Below are 11,941 nucleotides of genomic sequence, written 5' to 3' on the forward strand. Positions count from 1 at the left end.
TATTAAAGTCAAATTGTCATAAAAAGCTTACCACCTCAATTACATTTGAATATATTTTACAACACTTTCATTAAATGAAACTCGAGTAAAATATCTAAAATTATAGAAAACAAAGGTAGTTTTAAAAAGCTGAGTTATTCTTTTCCATTTTATTGTATAATATAGACTAGAAGCTCAGATGTGTCCAATTTTGGGCATGCGGGGGGTGGGGGGCAGTGGGCACTGGGTATGATTCCTGCACGAGAATGGCAAGGTCCGATAGACCCTCAAAATTGGGCCCAGTGATAGAAATCTTCGCCTCAGGAGGTGGTTGGTGATCACAAGCCTCAAGCAAGGCAGGGAAAGAGATCGGGGGCTTTGGGGAGGTACAGATTGCAGGCCTTAGGTGGTGGGTTAATGATCGGTACCAAAAGGAATTGCAAATTAGGTGATAATGGATCCAGCACCCATTACACACTCTACCCGATTTTCCTTTCCATTGGGAGCGCTGTATAATGAGTAACCTGTACAAAGAACAGTACAGCACAGGAACAGGCCATTCGGCCCTCAAAGCCTGCGCCGATCTTGATGCCTGTCTAAACTAAAACCTCCTGCACTTCCGGGGACCGTATCCCTCTATTCCCATCCTATTCATGTATTTGTCAAGATGCCTCTTAAACATCGCTATCGTACCTGCTTCCATCAACTCCCCCGGCAGCAAGTTCCAGGCACTCACCACCCTCTGTGTAAAGAACTTGCCTCGCACATCGCCTCTAAACTTTTCCCCTCTCACCGTAAACCTATGTCCCCTAGTAACTGACTCTTCCACATTGGAAAAAAGCTTCTGACTATCCACTCTGTCCATGCCACTCATAACTTTGTAAACCTCTATCATCTCACCTTTAGCTGTACATATAACCTTTAATTTAAAAAGAAAAATTTATTTAACATTTTGCCCTGCTTTTGTGGTAATAATGACTAAACTGCCAATGTTCACCTTCATTACTCCTCTGAAACCTACAGCAACTTCTGGTAAGGCATTCCAGATCCTAACAACTCTGCTTTAAAATAAATTCTCCTAATCTCCCCTTCATTTTTTTTTGATCTTTTAAAATTTACTGACTCACCAAGTTTTTCCTAAACTTACTTGAATTTTGAACACACCATATCAGCTCAACCTATCTGTTCAAATGAAAACTGAAACTTCTCATCCCTGGTATCATCTTTGTGAATCTCATGCACCATTCCATGGCCTTGACACCCTTCTTATTAGATACCCAAAACTGGATGCAATATTCTAACTCTAACCCAGACAGTACAACGTCTTGCAACAGCAAGGGGAGAGTTGATCTCAACCCAAGTATTTTCACACACCACCCCCAAAATTATTCCAGCTCTTCAATTTTATTTCTGTCAAGTGACCTTTCCCACTATCCCCCCCCCACCCCCACCCTTTGCTTCCTGCTGCAATCCTCCAGTTCCTCTGGCTGACCCTCAGCTCCACTTTTCCTATTAACTACCCACCTTTCAGCACTTCTCCATTAACCACTTGGTATATGTAACCTCCCATCTTCCTGCAGGTCCTAACCTCAAGATAGATGCTGAATGCATTAATAAAGGAATGTATGAGAGAGGGGAGGGATGGAAGAAATATGGACAAAGTGATATAGGCATCACAATGGAAAATGTGAGAGAGACAGACAGAAAAAAAAGTAAAAGGTAAAGAAACAGGCTAAGAGTTTCCATTTTGGGCACAATCAGCACTCAAAGTTTTGCTAGTTTTGAGAAGTTTTTTCTCAAATTCATTTACATATTGCCAAACATAAAATCGGTCATGAATTCATTTTTAGAAAGTAATTAAAAAATTGCATTAAAGATATTTCTTGATATAATCGAGTGGTATTCTGGTGCAGCTTATTAATACAGTTGAAAATGGTTTTATCACAAAACAATAACCATTTTTAATCAGGTGTGTCTAGTTCACCACTAAGAGTAATCATTTTTTTAAATAATTGAAAAAAATTGACTTTAAAAAGCTATACAGAACCATTTACTAGTTACACTGGTGTACAGTAGTCAATTGCTCAGTAAATTAAGAAATTTTGAAGCTTTTAAAATGTGCCTATTCCTGTCCTGGTATCTAAAACAGTTTGATTTTAAGAACCTCCTTGAAGGCTCACAAATGGGCACAATTAGCAGAAACTCACAATGGTGATTAATTTGGTCTGGGAGGTGTGGCAGGTTTGTGGTTGGGTGCAGTTTCTAGCCCAATGCTTTTTAAACTTGTACAAGATTGTGGAAACTTCAGTGCTGAACATAAACTGCACCTAAAATTCCTCAATCTGGCTCTGGTTTAGCCAAGTTCAGGCAGATTGCGCTGCAAAAATCAGCATAACCTGGTGAAAATTCTTGCCCGAAGTCTTTATATATTATATATAAAATTGTCTTGTATTTGCACTGAAGTAGAAGAAAATAGCATCAATAATTGGACAAAGGAATCCTAACCATAAGAATCTGAACCAGTAAACTATAATATTAAAATCAACTATGGTGTTTAATACTGTCCAGAATCTAGGGCATTTGTAACTTCTCTATTGTTGTTAGAAAAAGACATGCTCAATATAATTGGTTGCATTTTTTTGTCGTTTGGAAAATTAAAATTCCTTGATAATTCTTGGACTGGACTAAAAGATGACTTAAATTGCTATGACCACATAGATCATGTACTAGGTATGATGATAATTATGCAAGTAACTTATAGTGCCTTTCAGTGGTAAGAGCAGCATCTATTTTTAAAAACTTCAAAGCTGTCAAACAAAAGATCAACAAACAGGTCCTTATAAAAAAGATCTTTTCTCCTTGAAACATGTGAAGCTTTTCAATTGATGTAAACGGCAATCAATTCTGCAAATTTAATATTACTCTTTGAAGACACATGCCTTTTGCTGTTCTAAAACTTAGCATATAAAAGAGAAACATTGATTCTTATTCCTGGATTAGAGAGAGACCAAAAACAGTACTTAAAATTAAAAATGAAAACACTAAGAACAGGTTTTAAAGACATTTAATATGCAGCTTTCTTTTTTAATATAAATTAAAAGGAAAACAGATCATCTGACACCTGGAAATTTAACATAACCATTTTAAAATAAAACCCAATTACACACAAAAATTAGGCAAATGCAAAAACTCCTATTGCGAAGCATTCTAGGATTTACATACCAGTTGAAAAAAAGACTTAGGATTTCCTAAAAAATAATTGCTCCAGGAATGAAACATCCTGGTGCACTACATTAAAGGCAGTCCAGTACACTTTGGACAAAAGTAAGGCAAAAACAATTTTATTTCATTATTGTGTACATTTTCTCTGCCTCCTATTTTGTAAGTCAAATGTTGCTTAGCCATTCTTTTTGAATATTTCTTCTCAGTGTAATCAATACAAGGAAAAGACAGCAATTATTATACTTAAATGCAAAATGAATACTGTTACTCCTAACATGGAATATGAAGTTCTACAGACATGGTTTATGTATACAGGTCATATTAGATGGGCCAGGAAAGATTACCATTTGTTCTTAAATCTGGTCAACTTCACCTAATGTCTACATATAATCATAGCTGCAAATAACCATGCCATTAAACCAAATGCATTATATTATATATATATAATATATATATATATACACACACACACAATTTCACCATTGATATGTACATTTTATGTTTATAGCTGAAAAGTTTGTTTTCTGGTGCATATAACCAGAAATAAAACAACCCCCCCATCAAAAACAAAAAAGATTTAAGGAAAAAAAACTGTTCAAAAAAATCAAAAAAGAAAGTTGAGATGTAATAAAAAGGCACATTTGGCAGCTACTAAAACTGACATGCGTCTGGCACAAACAGTACAGGGCACATCACGACACATTCAGCCACAGGTTAAATCACTTCATTTATAACCTAGGAGGTTCCAAACCAAATCATTCAGGGTGAATCTTAGCTTTCTATGCATCAAAGGTGACCAGCTGTGGTGTTGTGACTTGCTGCAATTTCTTCAACGGAGGAAGGCTTATTCAGTTTGCTATTCCTCAAGAGGAATATGGAGAAAAGATGCATAAATGGACATGAGGTACAGATCATCCATGATCTGGTTAATGGTGGAACAGGCTTGAGGAGCTGAACAGTCCAATCTTGTTCCTATCTCTTTAAAAATTACATTATGAAAGTCAATGTGCTTTTATGGAAACACTATACCTTTTGCAGAAACATGTAGTTGGACTTGTTTTTTGAAGAAATTTTCTTATTCCTGTATTATGTGGTCAATGCCAAAGAATATAAAATTTGAAAGAAAAAAATCAGTACAGAAAAACATTGAATATTTCTGAATAGATGCGTAAAAACTACATCAATTCTGAACTTTGAAGTTTATAGACATTTACCATGCCAACTGACATACTGAAAGTAACTCAGATTTAATTTGAACTCTACATAAGACATACAGAAGGGATACTGTCTCTTTAGTCAGCTGCAATATAGATGAGAACTATGGATTCAGCCCATAGACAGCCAAGCTTGAAAAATATATTCCCTAATTATGTAAGTGCTTTCTCTCATTTGCTGAACCACAACTAATTGACATTAACAGTACAAACAGAACTGCACATTGGTAATGGTGTTTTCCAACTGGTATGTAACCCTGAAAATGAAAGTGACTGATCTGCAATCTTTCACTGCCCACATATTTTTCATTGAAGTCTCCCTTTGAACACTATTATGTCCCAAGTTTAGCTTTCTGTGCACTCACTATCTTTCACAGTGGCATCATTGTTCAACTTAAACAACATGCTTACAATTCACATGTGGTTTAAGTGTGTTGCCAGGCTTAAAAGATCCAATAGACATTTAACAGGATCAAGACAAAAATATCAACTGGCAAAGAGACATAACAAATTTCGACCCAATACAAAGGTTTCTCAATGACAATAGCATTTATGAAGCTAAAAATACTTCCATAATTTATGTCCAAAACTACCATGTTAATGGGCATAAATATGATACTTTTGTGATACAGCATTGTTTTTATACCATGCTAACAAAGATTAAGCAGTTTTAAGACTGGCTTAGCTCAACACTGATAATTGCGTAAATATCAAATTTGTCACAAAAGCTATTTTGCATTTTACTCCCAACCCTCCCGCTCCCTCCAGCATGTTTCAAATGTACAATAAAGAAAACACCAGAAGCTGAACTCTTCTTGCTTATAAAAAAAATTATTTAACGCCAATTAAGCCTTTTTTCAGGACTAAATATTGTAAAAATACCCATAACATTTTATATTTGACAGCCCTGTCAATAGATTAACTGAAATTGTATAGCCACTGTTACGTCAAAGTGCTTAAAATGGTCTGCTGAAATGATAGCGTTTTTATGTTGTTTGGCTGTCCCATAGGCGCTGAAGTAATTTGAATAAAGCATAATAACCTACCAACATGAAGTCTATTTAGGTACAGTACATTTAGTACATACAGTACAGTACATAGGTGAATTTATTTATTGTAGTGGCAATAAAGTGATTTATTTTAAAATTAGCATGCATAGGTGTATTTGTTCAAATCACAAATGTAAGCTATTGGAATGAAGACTTATGGTTAACCCAAATCATAACACCAGCACAGTTTGGACCTATATGCTTTTTGTTTTGCTCAGATCTGTAGTTATAAATACCAGAGTTCAGGATTATGCCCTGACCTTCAATGCGCCAAAGGCTTGCAAACAAGTCATGTGCTACATCTACCATTGCTTATATAAGATTTTATATGTTCTACTTGAAAAGCTTTGCACCCCTGTTTCTTGGTCCTTTATTTATTATTGGGAAAATAAAAGCTGGAATTAGTAACACATTTTGAGACCATGTAAATTGAAGGCTTCATAAGTAATTGCAAGCAGGTAACACACAGTTTGAACAGAAAGGTCTGTAAAACAAGTTCTGAATAATAATCAAACTCATTTGATTTCAAAAGAATCCCAATGCCATAAAGAATAGATAATTCTAACTAAATTATGAATCTGTGTGTTATGAAAATGCTATGTTATAATACAGATAAGCCAACAAAAAGAGATGGTATCTTATTAGGGTAAGAAGAGGATCCATGTATGGAGCAATGCCTGAAAAACTTCCTTACTTGTAAAACTTGTTTTTGATACTTTTGAATGGGGCTTGGAACAACCACTACATTATTAACAGAAAACACTTGGCTTGCACTGTGTGGTCTGACCAGTAGATAACCATCTGTACCTTCCAATGCTCTTATGCTCTATCTTAAGACTTTCCTCATTGTCACATGGCTTTTGGAATTTTATACATCAAGGATACATTTCATAATATTCTCTTGTAATACTGCACTAGTGTTAATATGCTCTATGGTTTATGTCAATCAGCCTTAGAGAATGATCACCCCACTCGAGACCTATTCGTGAATACAACATTGCCCCTTTTTTTGAAAAAACAGGTGACTGCAAAAAAATACTCAACAGTCCCACTTACATTAAGCATCATAACTTAGTTCAATACCACTTGGCCTCTACAAATTTGAGTCTAGTTTGTTCACTTTGCTTAATATATGACTTAAGTATGGGAACTAACATGCACTATTCAGCTCTGGCTCAAATCTTCCTTACATCAATGTCCTATAACATTATCAACTGGCAAAGTATGGGAACATTTGGTCATTTGCATAAATAGTTTAGCTTTGTCATATCCAGTGAAATAAAAAAAAATCCAGTTATCCAATTATTTTCTAACAAACCCAGGTCTCCATACTTCCAGATTAAGCCATTCCATCATTTACTGTTCTGAAAAGTACATCTTTCTAATGCATTCTGTACTACAGGAACTTCAGACACTGCAGTGATGTTATGACATGGGTTATCTCTAGAATTTTAAAAAGTCAGTAAATGCACATTTATGAGAATGATATAATGTCAAGAGCTCATTAAAGGTGTAAATGCAGACATCACTAGTTTCCACATTTTGCTGCACCTGTGTTAAATTCACTTTGTTTTACACAGTAATAAAATTAGATGAATGTGTTTTTCTTTGTCTAATGGAGATGGGTGCTACATTCTCATTGAAGGATCTCTCTAGGACTGGTTATTGAATCAGTCTCCACAAAGAATGTGCCTCTTTGGTGTAGCAGGTACCCATATTTCAACAAAAAAAAAGTCTTACAGTTACTGTGCAGAGCAAATATTTGCTCATTAGTTTAGGTACCGAAAATGCATTTCCAGAAGTCCCCTTTTTGATGCACTTAAAAGTATTTAAACAAGGCATGATCACATGAAACATCAATCCTATGTTTTAGGTTGGAGGTGCACCCACTTTTTCTTCTCACACACCTCTTCCCGGCTGGTTGATATCAAGCATCCACCCTTTAATGTCAATGCCAGTTTATCATTGGTACCGCAAACTGACAACTGCATTTTCAGTTACTGACAAAGTCAATATGGTCCAGTTTTTAGTGCAGTTTGTTCAGTTCGTTTCCCATTGCCTGAATGCAAATTGATGGAAACTCTGGTCTGTGTCAGAAGCGATAAAAACTTACCAATCCAGGCATTAACAGTATTCTTACAGCCTAAATAATTTGCATTCCCCCATGCTGCAATCTCAGCGGTGTCCAAAAGCCTGTAGTGTTTAAGGAAAATACTTTAGAGCTAAGAGGAGTGGGCATTTTCTAGCAGTGGTAGTCCATCTTGATGGAATGATGGATGTGTATGCTCCCTTTTGTACGTTTTTGGTGGAAGCTTTGGAATTATTTGAGACGTGGAGCTCTGTCTTGGTGGAACAGGTGGTCCAGCAGTGGTACTAACATCAACATCTTGTGGCAAAGGAGGTGACGGCAAATGCCTGCGAGTTCCAAGTGGCGAAGGTGTTTGAGGAGGAGGCGGAGTAAAAGGCGTAGGGGAATTGGGGAAGAAAGTATTGGGAAGCTCAGTTTTTCTACCCAGGGGTGGAGGCTGCAGAGGCAAAGGTGAGCCTGGAAATACATCTGGTGTCCGTACAGGCTCTCTGGGTGGCAAGCTGGGAGGACTATCAGGAGGTTCTGATATGGATGACCTCTCTGACAATGGGTACCGAGGTGAGTAAACCTTAGCTGTGGGTTGGCGAGGTGGAATAGCAGGCGGACTGTCCAAATGTTTTGACTTGATCTGAAACGACAAAAGCAAGTCTGTTAAAATGATTCACCAACCAAATAGCCTCAAGAATCATTACTTCCACAGTATTAGCCCTTCAGCAGGTGTTAAAACATGAATGCTTCATTCAACGGTAACATATACATGGTACATTAAGGGCCAGTTTTATTCCTTAACAAAGCAGGAATCGGAAAGAAATTGGATAAATTACTGATCAAATAGTAATTTTTTTTTGGAAAACAGCCCCTTTCTCCTTTAGTTAGCATAATTACTGAAATATATGTAGGCTGACCAAGACTGTCCAAAAGGTTAAAGCCTGCCTATTTTAGCTTCAATGGAATGAATACATATCTCCATTGACTCAAATATTCACACATAATACAACAAGCTATGAAACAGATTGCACATTTGAATATCTCAGTAAAAGGAACACAAGAATACAGTAAAGTGGATTTAGGATAGAACTTGATCGTAAAAGCTGTAGGCTGACTTAAATTTACATGGCATGTGCATCATGAATAATGTTCCTATAGAAAACAAGGAGAACCTGTGTTGTTTGACAATCTCAGAGATGCAGAAATTGCTGAACAGTTTTGTTTTACAGCACTTAGTTCCATCTGAAGCTATATAGCAGATCACAAAACACACACATTGGCATGGTATAGTCCAGGTTGCAGATAATTCCAATTGTCAAACACTCTGTGATTAACTGACAAATGGTGTGTTTTGCGGGTCGGGCCTGGTTTCATAATTGTTTGTTTGCGAAGGGCTGTAGCTCGGTCAGCTAAAAAAAGACGACAAACAAGTCTGGACATTGGTTGAGGAAATTCAAAGCTTATGACATCCAGGTCAGGAATTCTGATACTCTTGGTAGTTTAGCATCAACTTGGTTCAGCTGGAAGCATTCTCACCTCTGAGTCAGAAGGTTGTGGGTTCAAGCCCAACTCCAGGACTTAAGCACGTAATCAATGCCAACAGCTCAGTGCAGTACAAAGGGAGTGCTGCTTTATCAGAGGTGTTTTCTTTTGCTTGTGATGTTAAGCTGAGGCCCGGTTTGCCTTCTCAGTAAACTTATAAGATGCCTAGTATTATTCCAAGCAGAGCAAAGAGTTTTCCTGGTGTACTGACCAACATTTCTCCCTCAATCAATAGCACCAATAAAAATGGTCATTCATTTGCTCATTGTGGGACCTTTCTGTGTGAAACATGGCTGCCACATTTGCCTACATAGAAACTAGGAGCAGGAGCAAGCCATTCGAGTCTGCTCCGCCATTCATTATGATCATGGCTGATCATCCAACTCAGTAGCCTGTTCCGGCTTTCGCCCCATATCCTTTGATCCCTTTAGACCCAAGAGCTATATCTAACTCCTTCTTGAAAACATTCAATGTTCTGGCCTCAACTGCTTTCTGTGGTAGCGAATTCCACAGGCTCACCACTCTCTGGGTGAAGAAATTTCTCCTCATCTCAGTCCTGAAAGGTTTACCCCGTATCTTTAGACTATGACCCCTGGTTCTGGACACCCCCACCATCGGGAACATCCTTCCTGCAGCTGCCCTGTCAAGTCCTGATAGAATTTTATAGGTTTCTGGGAGATCCGCCCCCTCACTCTCCTGAACTCCAGCGAATATAATCCTAACCGACTCAGTCTCTCCTCATATGTCAGTCCCACCATCCCAGGAATCAGTCTGGTAAACCTTCGCTGCACTCCCTCTATAGCAAGAACATCCTTCCTCAGATAAGGAGACTAAAACTGCACACCATATTCCAGTGTGGCCTCAACAAGGCCCTGTATAATTGCAGCAAGACATCCCTGCTCCTGTACTCTAATCCTCTCACTATGAAGGCCAACATACCATTTGCCTTTTTTACCACCTGTTGCACCTGCATGCTTACCTTCAGCGACTGGTGTACGAGAACACCCAGGTCTCGCTGCACATTCCCCTCTCTCAGTTTATAGCCATTCAGATAATAATCTGCCTTCCTGTTTTTGCTACCAAAGTGGATAACCTCAAATTTATCCACATTATACTGCATCTGCCATGTATTAGCCCACTCACTCAACTTGTCCAAATCACCCTGAAACCTCTCTGCATCCTCCTCACAACTCACCCTCCCACTCAGTTTTGTGTCATCTGCAAATTTGGAGATATTACATTTAGTTCCCTCATCTAAATCATTAATATATACTGTGAATAGCTGGGGTCCTAGCACTGATCCCTGTGGTACCCCACTAGTCACTGCCTGCCATTCAGAAAAAAAACATTTATCCCTACTCTTTGCTTCCTATCCACCAACCAATTTTCTATTCATCGCAATACACTACCCCCAATCCCATGCACTTTAATTTTACATGCTAATCTCTTATGTGGGATTTCCAAATAAAACACATTCACTGGCTGTCCCTCATCAACTCTACTAGTTTCATCCTCGAAGAATTCTAGTAGATTTTTCAAGCATGATTTCCCTTTCGTAAATCCATGCGGACTCTGACCGATTCTACCACTGTTCACCAAGTGCTCTGCTATAAAATCTTTGATAATGGACTCCAGCATTTTCCCCACTACCAACGTCAGGCTGACTGGTCTATAATTCCCTGCTTTCTCTCCACCTCCCTTTTTAAAGAGTGGGGTTACATTAGCTACCCTCCAATCTGTCGGAAATGTTCCAGAGTCTATAGATAACAAGTGACTGATGTTCAAAAGTAATCCATTGTAACTTTTGGACATCCTGAGGACATGAAGACACTATACAAATGCAAATTCTTTATTAGTGGTACACTGTGTTGAAAAAATTTTATCTGTTCATGCATTTTCTTTTCCCCTTTGCACTTCCGTAAAGTTTCTTGGATGTTTCTCCATTTTAAAGATTGCTTTAAAATTTAAGTTGTATTTTATTTTTATCTCAGCATGTGGGCAACACTGGTAAGACTGCATTTATTGCCCATCCCTAGTTGCCCTGATGTTGTGGCCTTCTTCAACTGCTGGGGGTCCTTACGGTAATGATGTTTCACGATGGTGTTGGAGAATTCCAGGATGTTTAGCCAGCAATAAAGTAACAACATACGTCCAAGTCAGGATGGTGTGCATCTTCGAAGGGAATTTAGAGGTGACGTTGTTCCCATGGTATTGCTGTTCGTTGTTCTTGGCGGTAGAAGTCGCAAAGAGGTGCTGTTGACAAAACCGTGGCAAGTTGCTGCAGAATATCCTGTAGATTGTACATACTGCAGCCAGTGTGCCTCTAATGAAAATGGTGGCTATTCAGCTGAAGAACTGCTCTGACTCGAATAGTGAAGAGCCTCCTTATCGTTGCTACTGCTATACGCATCCAGACGAGTGGCAAGAATTCTATCACACGCCTTACTTGATCTATGTAAATAGTACAATGACTATTAAGGGTCAAGTGAGCTAGTCTCGACCCTGTTTTTGTAGTCATAGTGTTGATATGGCTGCTCTAGTCAAGCTTCTCATCAGTGGTGACCTGCAAGTTGTTGATGGTGTCAAATAAGTCAGGGGAAGATGGCTGCATGGTGAGCGTTAGCAAGCACTTGTGGCACAAATGTTACTGCCACTTGTCAACCCATGCTTGGATGTTGTTAAAGTCCTCCTGTAGGTTGCTTCATTATTGGATGAGTTGTGAATAGAATGCAACACTGTGGAATTGTCAGCCCCACTCCCGATCTTATGTTAGAGGGAAGGTCACTGATGAAGCAGCTGAAGATGGTTGGGCCGGGGACAGCTCCCTGAGGATCTCTAACAGCAATAACTTGGGGCTG

At 38.4% G+C, this 11,941-nt stretch overlaps 1 protein-coding gene across 3 annotated transcripts in view; it reads right to left on the reverse strand.

Annotated features, from left to right (window-relative positions):
• Window positions 1-3,031: 3,031 nt before the first annotated feature.
• LOC137376290 (son of sevenless homolog 1) overlaps window positions 3,032-11,941 on the reverse strand; it is a 365,559-nt gene continuing 356,649 nt past the window's right edge. For all 3 annotated transcript variants that reach the window (XM_068044542.1, XM_068044541.1, XM_068044540.1), the window contains one exon: window positions 3,032-8,181. In XM_068044542.1, the coding sequence (XP_067900643.1) occupies window positions 7,687-8,181 (495 nt within the window). In that variant the 3' untranslated portion in view covers window positions 3,032-7,686. The remainder of the gene's footprint in view (window positions 8,182-11,941) is intronic.

This window comes from Heterodontus francisci, chromosome 13, assembly GCF_036365525.1.
Source record: "Heterodontus francisci isolate sHetFra1 chromosome 13, sHetFra1.hap1, whole genome shotgun sequence".
NCBI classification, from domain to species: Eukaryota; Metazoa; Chordata; class Chondrichthyes; order Heterodontiformes; family Heterodontidae; genus Heterodontus; species Heterodontus francisci.